Genomic DNA, 22179 nt, shown 5'->3' on the forward strand with positions numbered 1-22179 from the left:
GGCAGACAGAGAGGGAGAGACAGACAGAGAGAAAGACAGAGAGAGACAGAGACAGAGAGAGGGGGGAGAGAGAGAGAGAGAGGAAGAGAGAAAGAGAGAGAGACACAGAGAGAGGCAGAGAGACAGACAGACAGAGAGAGAGAGGAAGAGAGAGAGAGAAACTATCATAATCCTACCCAGTCTCCACTCATCTAAATAAAGAAAGGAATGTAAATCAACAAAATGTTTGGAAAAAAAAGTTTGCTTGGGTAGTTTCATTTTCACCAGGAACACAGAAGAAACAATTCAAAATCCAGTCTGAAGAGCCAATCCAGGTTTCTCACACTCTGGACATAAATTGTTTCAACTCCTACCCTCAAAAACGACGCTTTAGGGCACCGCACACCAGAACAACAAGACACAAGGACAGTTTTTTTCTCTGAATGCCATCACTCTGCTTAACAACTCATTCCCACAACATTGTCGAATTAACTACTAAGACCGTATTAGATTCTTCTTCTCATCCTCACTAGTATCTATTTCTTTCCACTAATTACTATAACCATGTTGCTTGTATCTTTCAATTTATATTGTTTTTATTTGTCTCCTAGTACGATTTGATAGCTTATTAGTAACCTTGACTATCACTAAGTGTTGTATCTTTTTTATTCTTGATGAATGTATTTTATTCCCCTTATGTACACTGAGAGCATATGCACCAAAGACAAATTCCTTGTGTGTCCAATCACACTTGGCCAAATTCAAGTGTTTAGTCTCCCTTCCATTGTAGATTAGAGGTGAGGAAACTGTACTTCCCAAGAACATGGGTTCACGCTCGCGTACACACACACACACACAAAGAGAGAGAGAGAGAGAGACACACACACACAGAGAGAGAGAGACAGAGAGTGAGTATCATAACCCCACCTAGTCTCCACCCCTCTAAATGAAGAAAGGAATGTAAAGTAACAAAATGTATTGGAAAGAAAGCTTATCTGGGTAGTTTCATTTTCAAGAGGAACACGTAGACAATTCAAAATCCAGTTGGAAGAGGCAATCCAGGTTTGTCAACCAGTGCAAAAGTCAAAATTTCCAGGTTAATGAGCGGGATACACAGGGATGTTGGAGAAACAGCTGTCAGTACTGACTCTTAAATCACTCTGCAGCCAGTTCTTTTCAATTAAGAGTTAATCCCTTAATTGTTTGGCAAGGAGCTTCATGGAGCTAGTTGTAGATGATATAGAGATAAAGATAGTGATAGAGATAGAGATGATAGAGGTAGAGATACAGAGACAGACATATAGATGTAGCTGTAGATACTGTAGTTAGATATAGATATTAGCTTTTCAAATTATTTTTGCACTTGATGTATTTTATCATTGTTCATTGTTTTGTTTGCATTCTAGCCTTTTTATTCTGGTCTATGACCAAAATAAATATTTAATTTGATTTGTGTTACGAAATTGGACACCTGTTTGCAGGAGGGAAGGTCTCTTTCTCAAGGAGCTAAAAGGCAAATCAGCCTTGAGCCATTGGTGTGCAGAAAGAGGCTGAGAAGGGATTCTCTCTAAAAGCTGCATAGGATTTATCTGATAGAGATTCAGAGTGTGCTTTAGTCTGGCAAGATTCCTGTCTCTACGCCAACAGCAATAAAGAAGCTCTTCTAAACAAATTGTTGTATTGTTCTTGATTTCCTTCACTTGCCAGTTATGCCCAGAAGCTGCATCATGAATTATTTTCTCTAGGGAAGTCTGCGGGCAAAGGGAAAGGATTGTCACACCCCTTCTTTTTATTCTTCGGAGAAAGTTGGCAGCTTGGTCCAGCTTAATTCCTCTTTCTGACTGTAGCTGCATCAAGTGATGGCTAACGGGATTCATCGGATTAATCAGGAAAAGATCTCATCCTTAGAGTCCAAACGAGACCAGCTGGTTCCATCTGGAGATTCTTCCTATCATCCCCAGCTATGTCTGCGGTAAAAGCAGAGTTTCTGTTGAGGTCATTAATTATCTGCATGATGTTTCTTTTGGAGACCAGGATAGGACTCATCAGTATGGGCTCCTAGTCCTGCCCTGGTCTCAAAAAGGACCATTTTGCAGATACTAAATTAGTATGGGATCAGCTAATCCAACAGGCTCCTCTGGCCCATAATGGAACTCAATTGAGCAGCATTTTTTTTCCCACAATGGTATACCTCTCTTCTCATCCCTGGCTTTGGTAAATCTTAATATATGCTGAAGAGTCATGGTGGTGCAGGGAATAGAATGCAGTATTACAGGCTAACTCTGTCCACTGCCAGCAGTTCGATCCTGACCGGCTCAAGGTTGACTCAGCCTTTCATACTTCCAAGGTTGGTAAAATGAGGACCCAGATTATTGGGGAGAATATGCTGACTCTGTAAACCACCTAGAGAAGGTTTTAAAACATTATGAGGCAGTATGTATGTCTAAGTGTTATCGCTATTGCTATTTTTTCCTAATCTCTTGCTATTAATTGTTAGCTGCTATCTTTACGAACATTTGTTCTTATTTTTAAAAAATTCCCTTTTTATGGTTATGGAATTGTACTCCTGGTCTTTTGATTCCTTTAGTATTGAACTGTAACTGAATTTTATGGCTTGATTGAAAGGTAGGAGAGGCTACACCTATTTTATATGAACAGCAAATCAATAATGACTTGGAATTTTCCAAGAACACAATTTCTTTCAGCCATTTTGACAATCAGAACAGTCAAGTTTTCTTTTAATAATTGTATTTCCTCTTAAACTACAGCGTCCCAGGTGGTCCACCTCATCCACAGATTTGAACTCTTTTGCATAATGGAGCAGCAATTTAATTACTCAGAAGGTAAGAACAGCATGAAAATTATATTATATATAAAATTTCCTTTCCTTTGTGGGTACTACTCTTAATGAAAACCTCAAGGGTTCCTCATGCTTATTCCAAAATTGAAACTCTATCACTGGATCATGAGTTCCCTTCTCTCCTGAGGTTGGGGATTGCATTGGCATGTTATCACTGGAAACCTTCAAGGAGAGATTGGACTGCCATTTGTCAGAATTGGATTGTCATTTGTTTGCTTGTGTGTGTGTGGTTGAGGGGTTGGACTAGATGATCTACAAGGTTCCTTCCAACTCTTTTAAACTATTAATCTTTAAAACATTCAGTGGGCACATTCACAGAATGGCTTCTGATAGAATTATTCATAAACTAAGTATTACTGACAGCTGTCGCTTCCTGCAGGCCACATCCTCCCAGAATTGTCCTTTGGAAGGACACAAGGGATGGAGTCAACCTTTTTGTTCTTCTTTAATTAGGAACAAAAATGATTAGAAGCCCAAAAGCATTTCTGAAAATCAAAGAAAAAGAAGGGTGGGAAAAATAGTTTCCTTTTCAAAATGAGCATTTTTAAAATTGTTTTGAATTAATTAGCAGGTGAAATAATTCTGAGGCAGCTTAGAGGATCACAAAGACTGAATATTGGCTAATGATCATCTGGGCAATGAGAGGGAAAAAAAACCTACTGGAGAATATTTTATTTATACCTTCACAGACTCCCATTCAGGGAGAAACAAATCTGTGTGGATGAAGTTTCTAAAGCACATTAGCATTTTTGCTGCCTGCTGTTATTGATCAAAATAATGACTTACTATAATTGCTTCCTTAGTTAATGCATCATTCCCAATATTCCATGACATCGCTGATGTGGTATACCGTATACACGAGTAAGTTTATTATGATACAAAATATTCTGCCTCTTTTTAACACTAAGAATAAAGAATATTTTAATCTGGGAAGAGGGTGGGGCCTTCCTACAGTATGTATGTATTACATTAACAAGGACTGATTCTCTTTTTGTTTCCTTGTGTTATTAGGATACAGAACGAATTTCAAATTCCTCTAACTCCTGAAAGTGGTTCTGGACTGGCCAACTTGCCTTTCAATACTACTGGAATTGCTCTGAATGTTTCTAAAATACCAGAAATTTTTTCTTCTCCTTATGATCAACTGTTTGATAATTTAACACGAAATCTTCTTAATGGCTTCATTGGCCTTATTTGCATTTTAGGCCTGGTGGGAAATGGAATGACAATTTATCTCCTGGCCTTTTCCATTAAGAGGAATCCTTTCACCACTTTCATCCTGAATCTCTCCATCGCTGACTTTGGAGTCCTCACATCCCTCATTACTGCAGCTATATTTGTGTCAGTGTTTACTCTGAGTCACAAAACACACCTTCTCAATGCCTTTTTCTTCTTATTTTTTGAGTTCTTTTTCTTCACCTATTCTGCCAGCCAGTTTCTGCTGACGGCTATCAGCCTGGATAGGTGTGTGGCTGTTCTTTTCCCTCTCTGGCATCGCTGCCATCGTCCTCCATATTTCTCCACACTTGTTTGTAGCCTCATCTGGATCCTCTCCTTCCTGCTCTCTGTGGTGCACTTCATTCTCCACCAGACCAGAACCTATGGAAGATCACCTTTGTTTTACCAGCTGATTGTGAATGGTTTACTTTGTACGCCTCTCATGGTTGTGTCTACTGTGACTCTCTTGATTCATATGAGGTCTAAAATGCAACGCAATCAAAGGAAATTGCTCATCACCATCTTTCTGGCTCTCCTCTTCTTCCTCCTGCTTTCTCTCCCAATGAATCTCTTTTACGTCCTTGAATATTTTGATATCTATAATTTCCTCGTCATGAATATTGGGGTAGGATGTGGCACTCTTAACAGCAGCATCAACCCACTCCTTTATTTCTTAGTGGGGAGGAAGAAGAGAGGAAAGCATCAGCCCAAAGCATCTTACAAGGTTGCTCTGCAAAGAGTCTTCAAGGATGAGAAGGGAAGCATGGAAGATTAGGAAACCATGAATGAAAGCCAGTTGTGAAGAGTCATAACTATTGCATATATAATATTTTAAGGTACAAGCTTATTTGGGATATCACATGTGCTCTCCTTAAAATAGACAGATGTGATAAAATTTATTGAACAAAGTACTTTTTTAAAAAAACTATGTAAACAGGAAGTGTTGCTGTGTCCTCATTTTTCAATCCAAAGAACTTGTTTAACAGGAAATGTTTTAGCTCTTTAATACAAAATACGACATATTTTTATCTTGAAAAATTTCAGACATAGTATCTTTCAATTATATTTTATAAAAAGTTTCTTATTAATAATCATTAATAAGTAGCTTTCTTTACTAAATATATGTAGCTTCTATAATAATGTCACATTCATGGAGTGTATATTGGAGGCTGTGAGCCTTTGCGAACTCTATGCAATGAAATTTCATTTTAATGTATGCTGATTAGTGTACATTCAAAGTGTCAATAAAGTTATTCTATTCTATTCTATTCAAGTCTATTCTATTCTAGTCTAGTCTAGTCTACGCTAGGCTAGGCTAGGCTAGGCTAGGCTAGGGTATCCTATCCTATCCTATCCTATCCTATCCTATCCTATCCTATCCTATCCTATCCTATCCTATCCTATCCTATCCTATCCTATCCTATCCTATTATTATTAGTAGTAGGCCACTCTTTTATGTTGATTTCAAGTCCGTATTTCTAGCTGGCACCATCCTCACCTGGCAAAATTCTGGAATAGAAGAATCTTAGTAATCTTTCCTTTTCATTTGCAATTCGCTTCTGGATTTTATTCTTAGTTTTGTATGGCTGTTTTTTTTTAATAGAATAATTTTTTTTAAGGATTTGTTGTGAGGGTATGAATGTGGGTGTCTAAAGAGATAGATAGATAGATAGATAGATAGATAGATAGATAGATAGAGAGATAGAGAGACAGACAGACAGATGAGAGACAGACAGATACATAGATAGACACATACAGTGGTACCTTGGCATGCAACTGCTTTGAAACTCATCAAGTTTATTGCTCAATACATTTTGAAGCAAAACTTTTGTCCCAGTACTCATCATTTGTTTGCTATTCAATTCACAAGCTAAAACTTCTTGGTGTTGGCTGCCTTGTGATTCACTGCATACATTATCCCTTAGAGCAAACATTTGTTTTGAGCAATCATTACACCTCTTGGAGCCAATTAACAATGAGTAACATGGTACCACTGTATACATGTAGATGATACAGATGATAGATGATAGATAGATAAATGATAGATAGATGATATAGATAATGATGATAGACAGATGATAAATAGATATACAATTATAGATGATATAGAGATACATGGTTATAGATGATAGAGATAAAGATAATGATAGAGATAGAGATGATAGAGGTAGAGATACATACATATAGATGTAGCTGTAGATACTGTAGTTAGATATAGATATTAGCTTTTCAAACTATTTTTGCACTTTATGTATTTTATCATTGTTCATTGTTTTGTTTGCATTCTAGCCTTTTTATTCTGGTCTATGACCAAAATAAATATTTACACTGATTTGTGTTATGGAATTGGACACCTGTTTTCAGGAGGGAAGGCCTCTTTCTCAAGGAGCTAAAAGGCAAATCAGCCTTGAGCCATTGGTCTGCAGAAAGAGGCTGAGAAGGGATTCTCTCTAAAAATTGCATAGGATTTATCTGATAGAGATGCAGAGTGTGCTTTAGTCTGGCAAGATTCCTGTCTCTAGGCAAGCAGCAATAAAGAAGCTCTTCTAAACAAATTGTTGTATTGTTCTTGATTTCCTGCACTTGATAGTTATGCCCAGCAGCTGCATCATGAATTATTTTCTTTTGGGAAGTCTGTGGGCAAAGGGAAAGGATTGCCAGCTTGGAAACAGATCTTGGTGCTGAAGATCAGCTGGGTGGTAGAGCACCTGGAATTGCCACCGTCACTGTCACTGTGCATGAACATAGATGGAAATGAGATGAGTGGGAGGAATGATTCTTACCTGAGACTTCATCCATTTAATGACTTGAGCCATTGTGAAATGATTTAACAACTGGAAGTACTAGGATTCTTCTAGTTGAACAAGGAATCACAAGGTGTCTCCTTTAATTTTAACAATGATTAATGACTGCAATTCCAGGGTCAAGTGTGGCCCTAAATCAATGACTACCTATAATATCTTGTATTATTGATATTTCTGTGTGAACCAGTCACTATTGATGAGCATAAAATATGATTTTTTTTCTCCTTTCTTAGTTTGTATTATTTTTAACTGCTTTAAACAATATTAAAGAACATTTTGGGATACACAAAATGCACATTTTGGAGGATTAAATGGGCAAAATGGTGGAAGCTTGCTGACGAGCGCAAATTTGACATATGTGTAGCCATTTTATTTAGCTCTCTATTATACTCATTTATTCCTTTTCTTTCTCTTTACTATGTAAGGGAGGTTTTCGGGCTCGCCACATTCTTAAGGTTGGGGGAAGGAGCGAATAGATAGTGAGGATTGTTTTGGCTAGGTGACTTTCTTTCCCTTGGGAACAGAGGCTGCTCCTGGTGAGAATGGGAGGGGGAGTCTGAAGGCACCGGGAAATATGGATTGAGTGTTTATTGGAGAATTTGACTTTTGAGGGATGTTTCTAACTTGCAATATCATGTGGTGTAATTCCAGTTTGTGTCAGATCCGGAATGATAACAGACGTTGCCAATTTGACGCTTATCTAACTAAAAGAAATTTATTTGGAAGATGGACTTTGCATATTTCTTTTTTGAATGGCTTTCATCACTTGGAAACCTGACACTTGCATTGTTTCCTGGATTCTTACTTACTTACCTACATCTTTTGCATGTTGTGTGCAATAATATTTGAAGTTGCAAATTTCAGAGAAGAATGTTATGCATGTTCTTTTTACTTCTGACAAAGTGTGCAGTTTGGTCCAGTTTAAGTCCTCTTTCTGACTAACTGCATCAAGTGCCAGCTAATGGGATACATTGGATTAATCAGGAAAAGAGCTCACCCTTAGAGTCCAAACGAGATCAGCTGGTTCCATCTGGAGATTCTTCCTGTCATCCCCAGGTATGTCTGCAGTAAGAGCAGAGTTTCTGTTGAGGTCATTTATTATCTGCAAGACGTTCCTTTTGGAGACCAGGATAGGACTCCTTAGTATGGGCTCCTAGTCCTACCCTGGTCTCCAAAAGGACCATTTTGCAGATACTAAATTAATATGGGATCAGCTAATCCAGCAGGCTCCTCTGGCCCATAATGGAACTCAATTTAGCAGCATTTTTTTTTCACATTGGTATGATACCAGTCTTCTCATCCCTGGCTTTGGTAAATCTTAATATCTACTGAAGAGCCCTGGTGGTGCAGAGAATAGAATTGCTATTGCTATTTTTTTCCTAATCTCATGCTATTAATTGTTGGCTGCTATCTTTACAAACATTTGTTCTTTTTTTTTTTTTTTGAAATTCCCTTTTTATGGTTATGGAATTGTACTCCTGGTCTTTTGAATCCTTTAGTATTGAACTGCAACTAAATTTTATGGCTTGATTGAAAGGTAGGAGAGGCTACAACTATTTTGTGTGACGGCAAACCAACAATGACTTTGGATTCCCCAAGAACACAGTTCGTTTCAGCCATTTTGTCAATTGGATGTTTGTTTTCTCTTAACAATTATATTTTCCCTTAAACTACAGTGTCCCAGGTGGTCCACCTCATACACAGATTTGAACTCTTTTGCATAATGGAGCAGCAATTTAATTACTCAGAAGGTAAGAATAGCATGAAAGTTATATTATATATAAAATTTCCTTTCCTTTGTGGGTACTACTCTTAATGAAAACCTCAAGGGTTCCTCATGCTTATTCCAAAATTGAAACTCTATCACCGAATCATGAGTTCCCTTCTCTCCTGAGGTTGAGGATTGCATTGGCATGTTATCACTGGAAACCTTCAAGGAGAGATTGGACTGCCATTTGTCAGAATTGGACAGTCATTTGTTTGCTTGTGTGTGTGGGGGGGGGGAAGGGTTGGATGATCTACAAGGTTCCTTCCAACTCTGTTAATCTATTAATCTGTAAAACATTCAGTGGGCGCATTCACAGAATGGCTTCTGATGGAATTATTCATAAACTAAGTATTACGGAGAATATCAACATACTGACAGCTGTCGCTTCCTGCAGGCCACGCCCTCCCAGAATTGTCCTTAATGCTTTATGAACTTATTCCAAGATTGAAACTCTATCATCGAATCATGAGTTCCTGTTACCCTCTCCTGAGGTTGGGGATTGCATTGGCATTTTGAAAACATTCAGGAGTGCATTCACAAAATGGCTTTTGATGGAATTATTCATAAACTATGGAGAATTTAAGAATTCTGATAACTGTCACTTCCTGCATGCAACATCCTCCCAGAATTGTCCTTTGGAAGGACACAAGGATGGAATCAACCACTTTGTTCTTCTTTAATTAGGAAAAAAAAATGATTAGAGGCCCAAAAGCATTTCTGAAAATCAAAGAAAAAGAAGGGTGGGAAAAATAGTTTCCTTTTCAAAATGAGGATTTTTAAAATTGTTTTGAATTAATTACCAGGTTAAATAATTCTGGGGCAGTTTAGAGGATCACAAAGACTGAATGTTGACCAATGATCATCTGGGCAATGAGAGGAAAATAAAAACTACTGTAGATTATTTTATTTATACATTCACAGACTCCCATTCAGGGAGAAACAAATCTGTGTGGATGAAGTTTCTAAAGCACATTAGCATATTTGCAGCCTGCTGTTATTGATCAAAATAATGACTTACTTTAATTGCTTCCTTAGGTAATATATCAATCCTAATATTACAGGCCTTCCCTGATGTGTTATATGGAATACAAGAGTAAGTTTATTATGATACAAAATATTCTGCCTCTTTTTAACACTAAGAATAAAGAATATTTTAATCTGGAAAGAGGGTGGGGCCTTCCTACAGTATGTATTTATTTCACTAACAAGGACTGATTCTCTTTTTGTTTCTTTGTGTTATTAGGATACAGAACGAATTTCAAATTCCTCTAACTCCTGAAAGTGGTTCTGGACCAGCCGACTTGCCTTTCAATACTACTGGAATTGCTCTGAATGTTTCTAAAATACCAGAATTTTTTTCTTCTCCTTATGATCAACTGTTTGATAATTTAACACGAAATCTTCTCAATGGCTTCATTGGCCTTATTTGCATTTTAGGCCTGGTGGGAAATGGAACGACAATTTATCTCCTGGCTTTTTCCATTAAGAGGAATCCTTGCACCACTTTCATCCTGAATCTCTCCATTGCTGATTTTGGGGTCATCACATCCCTCATTACTGCAGCTATATTTGTGTCAGTGTTTACTCTGAGTCAGAAAACACACCTTCTCAATGCCTTTTTCTTCTTACTTTTTGAGTTCTTTTTCTTCACCTATTCTGCCAGCCAGTTTCTGCTGACGGCCATCAGCCTGGACAGGTGTGTGGCTGTTCTTTGCCCTCTCTGGCATCGCTGCCATCGTCCGCCATATTTATCCACACTTGTTTGTAGCCTCATCTGGATCCTCTCCTTCCTGCTCTCTGTGGTGCACTTCATTCTCCACCAGACCAGAACCTATGGAAGATCACCTTTGTTTTACCAGCTGATTGTGAATGGTTTACTTTGTACGCCTCTCATGGTTGTGTCCACTGTGACTCTCTTGATTCATATGAGGTCTAAAATGCAACGCAATCAAAGGAAATTGCTCATCACCATCTTTCTGGCTCTTCTTTTCTTCCTCCTGCTTTCTCTCCCAATGGATGTCTTTTATGTCCTTGAATATTTTGTTTCCTGTAATCCCCTCCTCCTGACCATTGGGGTAGGATGTGGCACTCTCAACAGCAGCATCAACCCACTCCTTTATTTCTTAGTGGGGAGGAATAAGAGAGGAAAAGGTCAGCCCAGAACCTCTTACAAGGTTGCTCTGCAAAGAGTCTTCAGGGATGAGAAGGGAAGCATGGAAGATCAGGAAACCACGAATGAAAGCCGGTTGTGAAGAGTCATATGCAATATTTTAAGGTAAAAGCTTATTTGGGATATCACATGTGCTTTCCTTAAGAACAGACAGATGTGATAAAATTTATTGAGCAAAGTAGTTTCAATCCGAAGAACTTGTTTAACAGGAAATGTTTTAGTTGAAATGTTTTAGCTGTTTAATACAAAATACAACATTTTTTTAGATTGAAAAGTTTCAGACATAGTATCATTCAATTATATTGTCAAGTTTCCGAAAGATGTCCTAATTAATTCATGAGCCATGATCCAAACTTCAAAGGAAATACAGTCATCTATTAGGAGCAACATTCCGGCAATACTCGTATGCAGTTAGGGCTGATCCCACGTAGATTTACGTTCCCCTATGACCTGTCTCTCCCCTCCTCTCTGGCCATGTCATAAATTACTTTCTCCAATTAACCACTTTGGCTGGCTGTGAAGCCTAACACCCTCCTTCTGATTGCAGTCAGGAAGAATGTATGGAATTCACTTCAGTTCTCCCTCCCTCCTGCTCATGGCAACTTGAAAGCTTTGCAAGTTGACATATATTTTATAATAAGTTTATTATTAATCATTAATTAGTTAATAATTATTAATTAATTTCTTTTTTTACTAAATATATGTAGCTTCTATAATAATGTCAGGTTCATGGAATGTATATTGGAGGCTGTGAGCCTTTGCAAGCTGTATGCAACGAAATTTCATTTTCATGTATGCTGATTAGTGTACATTCAAACTGTCAATAAAGTTATTCTATTCTATTCTATTCTATTCTATTCTATTCTATTCTATTCTATTCTATCCTATCCTATCCTATCCTATCCTATCCTATCCTATCCTATCCTATCCTATTATTAATAGTAAGCCACACTTGTATGTTGATTTCAATTCCGTATTTCTAACTGGCACCAACCTCACCTGGCAAAATTCTGGAATAGAAGAACCTTAGTAATCTTTCCTTTTCATTTGCAAACCGCTTCTGGATTTTTATTCTTAGTTTTGTATGGCTGTTTTTTTTGTTTTGTTTTGTTTTGTTTTGTTTTTTGAATAGAAGATTTTTTTTTAAGGATTTGTTGTGAGGGTATGGGTGCGGGTGTCTAAAGAGATAGATAGATAGATAGATAGATAGATAGATAGATAGATAGATAGATAGATAGATAGATAGATAGATAATGATGATAGACAGATGATAAATAGATATACAATTATAGATGGTATAGAGATACATAGTTATAGATGATAGAGATAAAGAAAGTGATAGAGATAGAGATGATAGAGGTAGAGATACAGACATATAGATGTAGCTGTAGATACTGTAGTTAGATATAAATATTAGTTTTTCAAAATATTTTTGCACTTTATGTATTTTATCATTGTTCATTGTTTTGTTTGCATTCTAGCCTTTTTATTCTGGTCTATGACCAAAATAAATATTTAATTTGACTTGTGTTATGGAATTGGACACCTGTTTTCAGGAGGGAAGGTCTCTTTCTCAAGGAGCTAAAAGGCAAATCAGCCTCGAGGCGTTGGTGTGCAGAAAGAGGCTGAGAAGGGATTCTCTCTAAAAGCTGCATAGGATTTATCTGATAGAGATGCAGAGTGTACTTTAGTCTGGCAAGATTCCTGTCTCTACGCAAGCAGCAATAAAGAAGCTCTTCTAAACAAATTGTTGTACTGTACTTGATTTCCTGCACTTGATAATTATGCCCAGCAGCTGCATCATGAATTATTTTCTTTTGTGAAGTCTGTGGGCAAAGGGAAAGGATTGCCAGCTTGGAAACAGATCTTGGTGCTGAAGATCAGCTGGGTGGTAGAGCACCTGGAATTGCCACCGTCACTGTCACTGTGCATGAACATAGATGGAAATGAGATGGGTGGGAGGAATGATTCTTACCTGAGACTTCATCCATTTAATGACTTGAGCCATTGTGAAATGATTTAACAACTGGAAGTACTAGGATTCTTCTAGTTGAACAAGGAATCACAAGGTGTCTCCTTTAATTTTAACAATGATTAATGACTGCAATTCCAGGGTCAAATGTGGCCCTAAGTCAAGGACTACCTATAATATCTTGTATTATTGATATTTCTGTGTGAACCAGTCACTATTGATGAGCATAAAATATGATTATTTTCTCCTTTCTTAGTTTGTATTATTTTTAACTGTTTTAAACAATATTAAAGAACATTTTGAGATACACAAAATGCACATTTTGGAGGATTAAATGGGCAAAATGGTGGAAGCTTGCTGACGAGCGCAAATTTGACATATGTGTAGCCATTTTATTTAGCTCTCTATTATACTCATTTATTCCTTTTCTTTCTCTTTACTATGTAAGGGGGGTTTTCGGGCTCGCCACATTCTTAAGGTGGGGGGAAGGAGTGAATAAATAGTGAGGATTGTTTTGGCTAGGTGACTTTCTCTCCCTTGGGAACAGAGGCTGCCCCTGGTGAGAATGGAAGGGGGAGTCTGAAGACACCGGGAAATATGGATTGAGTGTTTATTGGAGAATTTGACTTTTGAGGGATGTTTCTAACTTGCAATATTATGTGGTGTAATTCCAGTTTGTGTCAGATCCGGAATGACAACAGACTTTGCCAATTTGATGCTTATCTAACTAAAAGAAATTTGCTTTTGAAGATGGACTTTGCATATTTCTTTTTTGAATGGCTTTCATCACTTGGAAACCTGACACTTGCATTGTTTCCTGGAGTTTTACTTACTTACCTACATCTTTTGCATGTTCTGTGCAACAATATTTGAAATTGCAAATTTCAGAGAAGAATGTTATGCATGTTCTTTTTACTTCTGACAAAGTGTGCAGCTTGGTCCAGTTTAAGTCCTCTTTCTGACTGTAACTGCATCAAGTGCCAGCTAACGGGATACATCGGATTAATCAGGAAAAGATCTCATCCTTAGAGTCCAAACGAGACCAACTGGTTCCATCTGGAGATTCTTCCTATCATCCCCAGGTATGTCTGCAGTAAAAGAAGAATTTCTGTTGAGTTCATTTATTATCTGCAAGATGGTTCTTTTGGAGACCAGGATAGGACTCCTTAGTATGGGCTCCTAGTCCTACCCTGGTCTCAAAAAGGACCATTTTGCAGATACTAAATTAATATGGGATCAGCTAATCCAGCAGGCTCCTCTGGCCCATAATGGAACTCAATTTAGCAGCATTTTTTTTTCACATTGGTATGATACCAGTCTTCTCATCCCTGGCTTTGGTAAATCTTAATATCTACTGAAGAGCCCTGGTGGTGCAGAGAATAGAATTGCTATTGCTATCTTTTCCTTATCTCATGCTATTAATTGTTGGCTGCTATCTTTACAAACATTTGTTCTTATTTTTTAAAAAAATTCCCTTTTTATGGTTATGGAATTGTACTCCTGGTCTTTTGAATCCTTTAGTATTGAACTGCAACTAAATTTTATGGTTTGATTGAAAGGTAGGAGAGGCTACAACTATTTTGTGTGGACGGCAAACCAACAATGACTTTGGATTCCCCAAGAACACAGTTCGTTTCAGCCATTTTGTCAATTGGATGTTTGTTTTCTCTTAACAATTATATTTTCCCTTAAACTACAGTGTCCCAGGTGGTCCATCTTATCCACAGATTTGAATTTTTTTGCATAATGGAGCAGCAATTTAATTACTCAGAAGGTAAGAACAGCATGAAAATTATATTATATATAAAATTTCCTTTCCTCAAACCTGTGTTCTTCATGCTTATTCCAAAATTGGAACTCTATCACCGAATCATGAGTTCCCTTCTCTCCTGAGGTTGGGGATTGCATTGGCATGTTATCACTGGAAACCTTCAAGGAGAGATTGGACTGCCATTTGTCAGAATTGGATTGTCATTTGTTTGCTTGTGTGTGTGCGGTTGAGGGGTTGGACGAGATGATCTACAAAGTTCCTTCCAACTCTTTTAATTTATTAATCTTTAAAACATTCAGTGGGCACATTCACAGAATGGCTTCTGATAGAATTATTCATAAACTAAGTATTACGGAGAATATCAACATACTGACAGCTGTCGCTTCCTGCAGGCCACCCCCTCCCAGAATTGTCCTTTGGAAGGACACAAGGGATGGAATCAACCACTTTGTTCTTTAATTAGGAACAAAAATGATTAGAGGCCCAAAAGCATTTCTGAAAATCAAAAAAAACAAGGATGGGAAAAATAGTTTCCGTTTCAAAATGAGCATTTTTAAAATTGTTTTGAATTAATTACCAGGTTAAATAATTCTGGGGCAGTTTAGAGGATCACAAAGACTGAATGTTGACCAATGATCATCTGGGCAATGAGAGGAAAATAAAAACTACTGTAGATTATTTTATTTATACATTCACAGACTCCCATTCAGGAAGAAACAAATCTGTGTGGATGAAGTTTCTAAAGCACATTAGCATATTTGCAGCCTGCTATAATTGATCAAAATAATGACTTACTTTAATTGCTTCCTTTGGTAATATATCAATCCTAATATTACAGGCCTTCCCTAATGTGTTATATGGAATAGAAGAGTAAGTTTATTATGATACAAAATATTCTGCCTCTTTTTAACACTAAGAATAAAGAATATTTTAATCTGGAAAGAGGGTGGGGCCTTCCTACAGTATGTATTTATTTCACTAACAAGGACTGATTCTCTTTTTGTTTCTTTGTGTTATTAGGATACAGAACGAATTTCAAATTCCTCTAACTCCTGAAAGTGGTTCTGGACCAGCCGACTTGCCTTTCAATACTACTGGAATTGCTCCGAATGTTTCTAAAATACCAGAATTTTTTTCTTCTCCTTATGATCAACTGTTTGATAATTTAACATGAAATCTTCTCAATGGCTTCATTGCCCTTATTTGCATTTTAGGCCTGGTGGGAAATGGAACGACAATTTATCTCCTGGCCTTTTCCATTAAGAGGAATCCTTTTACCACTTTCATCCTGAATCTCTCCATCGCTGATTTTGGGGTCATCACATCCCTCATTACTGCAGCTATATTTGTGTCAGTGTTTACTCTGAGTCAGAAAACACACCTTCTCAATGCCTTTTTCTTCTTATTTTTTGAGTTCTTTTTCTTCACCTATTCTGCCAGCCAGTTTCTGCTGACGGCCATCAGCCTGGACAGGTGTGTGGCTGTTCTTTTCCCTCTCTGGCATCGCTGCCATCGTCCGCCATATTTATCCACACTTGTTTGTAGCCTCATCTGGATCCTCTCCTTCCTGCTCTCTGTGGTGCACTTCATTCTCGACCAGACCAGGACCTATGGAAGATCACCTTTGTTTTACCAGCTGATTGTGAATGGTATACTTTGTACACCTCTCATGGCTGTGTCCACTGTGACTCTCTTGATTCATATGAGGTCTAAAATGCAATGCAATCAAAGGAAATTGCTCATCACCATCTTTCTGGCTCTCCTTTTCTTCCTCCTGTTTTCTCTCCCAATGGATGTCTTTTATGCCCTTGAATATTTTGTTTCCTATAATCTCCTCCTCCTGACTATTGGGGTAGGATGTGGCACTCTCAACAGCAGCATCAACCCACTCCTTTATTTCTTAGTGGGGAGGAAGAAGAGAGGAAAAGGTCAGCCCAGAGCATCTTACAAGGTTGCTCTGCAAAGAGTCTTCAGGGATGAGAGGGGAAGCATGGAAGATCAGGAAACCATGAATGAAAGCCGGTTGTGAAGAGTCATATGCAATATTTTAAGGTAAAAGCTTATTTGGGATATCACATGTGCTTTCCTTAAGAACAGACAGATGTGATAAAATTTATTGAGCAAAGTAGTTTCAATCCGAAGAACTTGTTTAACAGGAAATGTTTTAGTTGAAATGTTTTAGCTGTTTAATACAAAATACAACATTTTTTTAGATTGAAAAGTTTCAGACATAGTATCATTCAATTATATTGTCAAGTTTCCGAAAGATGCCCTAATTAATTCATGAGCCATGATCCAAACTTCAAAGGAAATACAGTCATCTATTAGGAGCAACATTCCGGCAATACTCGTATGCAGTTAGGGCTGATCCCACGTAGATTTACGTTCCCCTATGACCTGTCTCTCCCCTCCTCTCTGGCCATGTCATAAATTACTTTCTCCAATTAACCACTTTGGCTGGCTGTGAAACCTAACACCCTCCTTCTGATTGCAGTCAGGAAGAATGTATGGAATTCACTTCAGTTCTCCCTCCCTCCTGCTCATGGCAACTTGAAAGCTTTGCAAGTTGACATATATTTTATAATAAGTTTATTATTAATCATTAATTAGTTAATAATTATTAATTAATTTCTTTTTTTACTAAATATATGTAGCTTCTATAATAATGTCAGGTTCATGGAATGTATATTGGAGGCTGTGAGCCTTTGCAAGCTGTATGCAACGAAATTTCATTTTCATGTATGCTGATTAGTGTACATTCAAACTGTCAATAAAGTTATTCTATTCTATTCTATTCTATTCTATTCTATTCTATTCTATTCTATCCTATCCTATCCTATCCTATCCTATCCTATCCTATCCTATCCTATCCTATTATTAATAGTAAGCCACTCTTGTATGTTGATTTCAATTCCGTATTTCTAACTGGCACCAACCTCACCTGGCAAAATTCTGGAATAGAAGAACCTTAGTAATCTTTCCTTTTCATTTGCAAACCGCTTCTGGATTTTTATTCTTAGTTTTGTATGGCTGTTTTTTTTGTTTTGTTTTGTTTTGTTTTGTTTTTTGAATAGAAGATTTTTTTTTAAGGATTTGTTGTGAGGGTATGGGTGCGGGTGTCTAAAGAGATGATAGATAGATAGATAGATAGATAGATAGATAGATAGATAGATAGATAGATAGATAGATAGATAGATAGATAGATAGATAGATAGATAGATAATGATGATAGACAGATGATAAATAGATATACAATTATAGATGGTATAGAGATACATAGTTATAGATGATAGAGATCAAGATAATGATAGAGATAGAGATGATAGAGGTAGAGGTAGAGATACAGACATATAGATGTAGCTGTATATACTGTAGTTAGATATAGATATTAGCTTTTCAAACTATTTTTGCACTTTATGTATTTTATCATTGTTCATTGTTTTGTTTGCATTCGAGCCTTTTTATTTTGGTCTATGACCAAAATTAATATTTACACTGATTTGTGTTATGGAATTGGACACCTGTTTTCAGGAGGGAAGGTCTCTTTCTCAAGGAGCTAAAAGGCAAATCAGCCTCAAGGCGTTGGTGTCCAGAAAGAGGCTGAGAAGGGATTCTCTCTAAAAGCTGCATAGGATTTATCTGATAGAGATGCAGAGTTTACTTTAGTCTGGCAAGATTCCTGTCTCTACGCAAGCAGCAATAAAGAAGCTCTTCTAAACAAATTGTTGTATTGTTCTTGATTTCCTTCACTTGCCAGTTATGCCCAGCAGCTGCATCATGAATTATTTTCTTTTGGGAAGTCTGTGGGCAAAGCGAAAGAATTGCCAGCTTGGAAACAGCTCTTGGTGCTGAAGATCAGCATCTGGAACTGCCACCATCACTGTCACTGTGCAAGAACATAGATGGAAATGAGATGGGTGGGGGGAAAGATTTAACAACTACAACTGGAAGTACTAGGATTCTTGTTGTTGAACAAGGAATCACAAGGTGCCTCCTTTAATTTTAACAATAATTAATAACTGCAGTTCTAGGGTCAAATGTGGTCCTTAAGTCAAGCCTGCCTGTAATATTATTATTATTAGATTTATATACCTCCCTACTCCCGAAGGACTCAGGGCAGTGAACAGCCAAAAAGATAAAACACACGGAATATAAAATTTAAAACAGTATAAAAACCTATTAAACAATTTGGCCCGAGACGAATTAAAACATCCCCATATTTAAAAACAGGTTCAAAATTACTCATATACCATTTAAAAAGGAAAGTTAGGCCAGGCCAACCTATTGGAATAAAAAGGTCTTGAGGGCGCGGCGGAAGGTGCGTAAATCCGGGATCCTCCGTATCTCTGGGGGGAACTCATTCCAGATAACAGGTGCCCCCACAGAGAGGGCTCTCCCCCTGGGGGCCGCCAGCCGACACTGTTTGGCCGATGGCACCCTGAGGAGCCCCTCTCTGTGAGAGCGTACTGGCCGGTGAGAGGCTATTGGTGGCAGCAGGCGGTCCTGTAAGTATCCAGGTCTTAAGCTATGGAGTGCTCTAAAGGTGGTAACCAAAACCTTGAAGCGCACAATAATACAATATCTTGTATTATTTATATTTCATTGTGAACCAATCACTATTGATGAGCATAAAACATACTTTTTTCTCCTTTCTTAGTTTGTATTATTTTTAACTGTCTTTAAACAAGATTAAAGAACATTTTGATATGAAAAAGAAAGGTTTTGTTTGGGGAAAAAATTGGGATACACAAAATGCACATTTTGGAGAATTGCAATGGATCTGTTTTGACTAGTTTGCACCAAATTATTAAGACCTAATGGATCATGTTTGATTTAGAAAAGTTCCATGGCTCCACTTGTGATTGATGGGATAAGATTCTAACTTCTCTCTTGGCTTCAATCAGCATTATTAGCAAAGTGCATTCTAAAATGGACATCACCATCTTTTTTTTTTTTTTTTTTTTTTTTAATTTGATTTATATGCCACCCTTCTCCGAAGACTCAGGGCGGCTTACAATGTGCTCAGCAATAGCCTTCATCCTTTTGTATATTTATACAAAGTCAGCTTATTGCCCCCACAAACTGGGTCCTCATTTCACCTACCTTAGAAAGGATGGAAGGCTGAGTCAACCTTGAGCCTTGGCGAGATTCGAACCCTGCAGTAATTGCAGGCAGCTGGTCTTAAGCAGCTTAATAACAGGGTGCCTTAAACCCTAGTACTACCAAGGCTACATCTAGGCAACATTTTTCCACACTCAAAACCTTTCACTCCAATTCAATATCCCACAGTGATACCTACACTGTGGAGTCCTTCTCTGGTGCTGCCTGAACTTGGTTGTGGGCTTGCAAACATTTTATTGTTTGATTTTACCTGATGGGATATAGGGATGAGGTAAATATAGCAAATAAAGAATAATGTAGATAAAAGAAATAATGTGAATAAAAGAAAGGAATCATACAGAGTCAGATATATGGGCTCTGGGGGACCCTCTCTATTCACATTATTATAAGGGGAAGACGTGCTTGGATACATGAACTCTGAGAGACCCTCTCTATTTACATTATTATAAGAGAGGAAAGTGCTTGTTGGAAATTACATTAACAAACAGTTAAACCCCATTAAGTGGTAATATATCTTCTGAGACCTAGATGTCACGGAAAGGACTGCCATATGGAAAAACATCTGAGTGACCTCACTGTGAATGACACAAAGACCTATATATGTTACAAAGAGTTACTTAATCCAATAAATTTACCCAAGGACAGTAGTAACTCTCCCATTAGCAACTCCGAGCACTTAAGAAAAGTTGTGCGGCTAAGATAATTTTGTAAACTAAGATTAATGCTTTAAGTAATTAGATGAACTTATTATCCAGTGTATGTAACCATATAAGGAAAATCGGATGTATGATCTCATGATTAACCATATATGGAAAATGTATGATCTCACTGAATCCTTTGTCTTAGAAATGTATAAAACCGCTATATCAGGATTCTCTGTTTGTTCAACGCTTCATGTACAGAGCTTTGAACCTATTGCACAATATACAATGTCTCTGGCTAACCCTGAAAAGTTGTGTTGGTCTTATTAAATCCACAACAGGGAAAATTTCTGCAAGCCAGCAACCATCCCCAGAGACTACCAATAACTCCACATTTCAGCCCAGAACTATATAAATATATTTTCTTCCCTATAGACATACATTGTTCTTAATTTAGATTTTGTGAATCTCCATTGAAAGTCACAGTTTTCATTACGATACGAATGGTCGTTCTTCAGGTTTCAAACGGATATACTTGCTGTTATTAGCTACAAGTAATTTACTGAACTATTGAATAAAGAAACTGCAGAAGAAGAAAGGAATGTTAATGTTGTGACTCCAGCTCCCGAGCCTGTCCTCACGGAGGAAGATGACTCTGAAAATGATGGGGAGGAACTGACAAGGCCTCCCTCTCCAGGACCCTCCTTTCTGGCAACGCCTCAAGTTCCAGCTGAAGGCCAGGAGGAAGGCATGTCGGGGCACCCACTAACAGGGAGTGATGAAGATCAATCTTGGATTGATCCCAGGCAGCGTCGGAGGGAGAGGCGTGCGCAGCAAAGGAAGAGGTGGGGAAGGGCCAGAGATTGCTGAGTCACTGAGCCATGCCCCACAGGGGATAAAAGTGGGTGGGGTTGCTTTGCAGGCTCCGTGACGGACAAAAACTGCATATTGTGAGCTTCGGATGGGATATTTTTCAGAATTAAGGCTTGGATTTTGTGAATGCCTTCTGACTACTCTTTGAACTCTTGGTTGCCCCAGCAACGGACTACAGATATGCTGACTCCTGTTTCTAGAGGTGATAAGAAACTTGGCAGGCATTCGGAAAGTAGCTGCCAGAATTTTTATCTGCCAAAGGGATTCAGGTCGGCTTGTAAAAATAAATTACTGTAGACGTCTTTTGCTCGTGTGTCTGCCTATGTGAGGTGGGGGGACAGAACAGTTAATCAAAAAAGTCTCTAGGAAGGAAATCTTGTGTGGGTAGTTTCACTTTCAAGAGGAACACACAAAACAGAAGGTCAAAATCTAGGCTGAAATCCAGAGAGCCAAGCAAGATTTGTCATCCAGTCCAAAGGTCAGAATTTCGGGGGGGGGTGTTTACACCAAAAATACACTAGAACCAAGATGGCGAACCTTTGGCATACATCAGTGGTGGGTTTCAAAAATTTTTACTACCGGTTCCATGGGTGTGGCTTGGTGGGCGTGGCAGGGGAAGGATACTATAAAATGTCCATTCCCACCCCACTCCAGGGGAAGGTTACTGCAAAATCTCCATTTCCTCCTGATCAGCTGGGACTTGGGAGGCAGAGAATAGATGGGGGCGGGGCCTGTCAGAATTTTTACTACCGGTTCTCCGAACTTCTCAAAATTTCCGCTACCGGTTCTCCAGAACTGTCAGAACCTGCTGAAACCCACTTCTGGCATGCGTGCCAGAGGTGACACGTGCGCCGTCATCCCAGGTCAGATCCCTGCAAATGACAGAAGCTCATGAAAGAAAAAGATCTTACCTCTTGCCATGCTGCTGGTGTTGGGATGCCCTGCCTACCACCGGCAAGCTTGGTCTTCAGGTCTCTGCTGTGCATGCGTGCATGTCCTCAC

At 38.2% G+C, this 22179-nt stretch overlaps 2 protein-coding genes and 1 pseudogene across 2 annotated transcripts; all 3 read left to right on the forward strand.

Annotated features, from left to right (window-relative positions):
* Window positions 1-3794: 3794 nt before the first annotated feature.
* LOC132712040 (proto-oncogene Mas-like) lies at window positions 3795-5065 on the forward strand. The gene is made up of 2 exons (XM_060692375.2): window positions 3795-3800; window positions 3858-5065. Exons 1-2 carry the CDS (start codon window positions 3795-3797, stop codon window positions 4830-4832), a joined length of 981 nt encoding a protein of 326 aa, XP_060548358.2. The 3' UTR covers window positions 4833-5065.
* A 3519-nt stretch (window positions 5066-8584) lies between these two features.
* LOC132712039 (proto-oncogene Mas-like) lies at window positions 8585-10881 on the forward strand. The gene is made up of 3 exons (XM_060692371.2): window positions 8585-8612; window positions 9665-9722; window positions 9873-10881. The coding sequence occupies exons 1-3, from the start codon at window positions 8585-8587 to the stop codon at window positions 10879-10881; spliced, it is 1095 nt and encodes a 364-aa protein (XP_060548354.2).
* A 3492-nt stretch (window positions 10882-14373) lies between these two features.
* LOC132712038 (proto-oncogene Mas-like) lies at window positions 14374-16571 on the forward strand (annotated as a pseudogene).
* The last annotated feature ends 5608 nt before the right edge of the window (window positions 16572-22179 follow it).

Source organism: Pantherophis guttatus, chromosome 3 (genome assembly GCF_059756535.1).
Source record: "Pantherophis guttatus breed Tessera chromosome 3, ASM5975653v1, whole genome shotgun sequence".
In the NCBI taxonomy this organism is placed as follows: domain Eukaryota; kingdom Metazoa; phylum Chordata; class Lepidosauria; order Squamata; family Colubridae; genus Pantherophis; species Pantherophis guttatus.

Bases quoted from the DNA above. Each gene is read 5' to 3' on its own strand.
- LOC132712039 (XM_060692371.2), top strand. From the start codon at position 8,585: ATGGAGCAGCAATTTAATTACTCAGAAG. The intron at 8,613-9,664 runs GTAAGAATAGCA...TTGCTTCCTTAG, and splicing joins GCAATTTAATTACTCAGAAG to GTAATATATCAATCCTAATA. The intron at 9,723-9,872 runs GTAAGTTTATTA...TTGTGTTATTAG, and splicing joins GTGTTATATGGAATACAAGA to GATACAGAACGAATTTCAAA.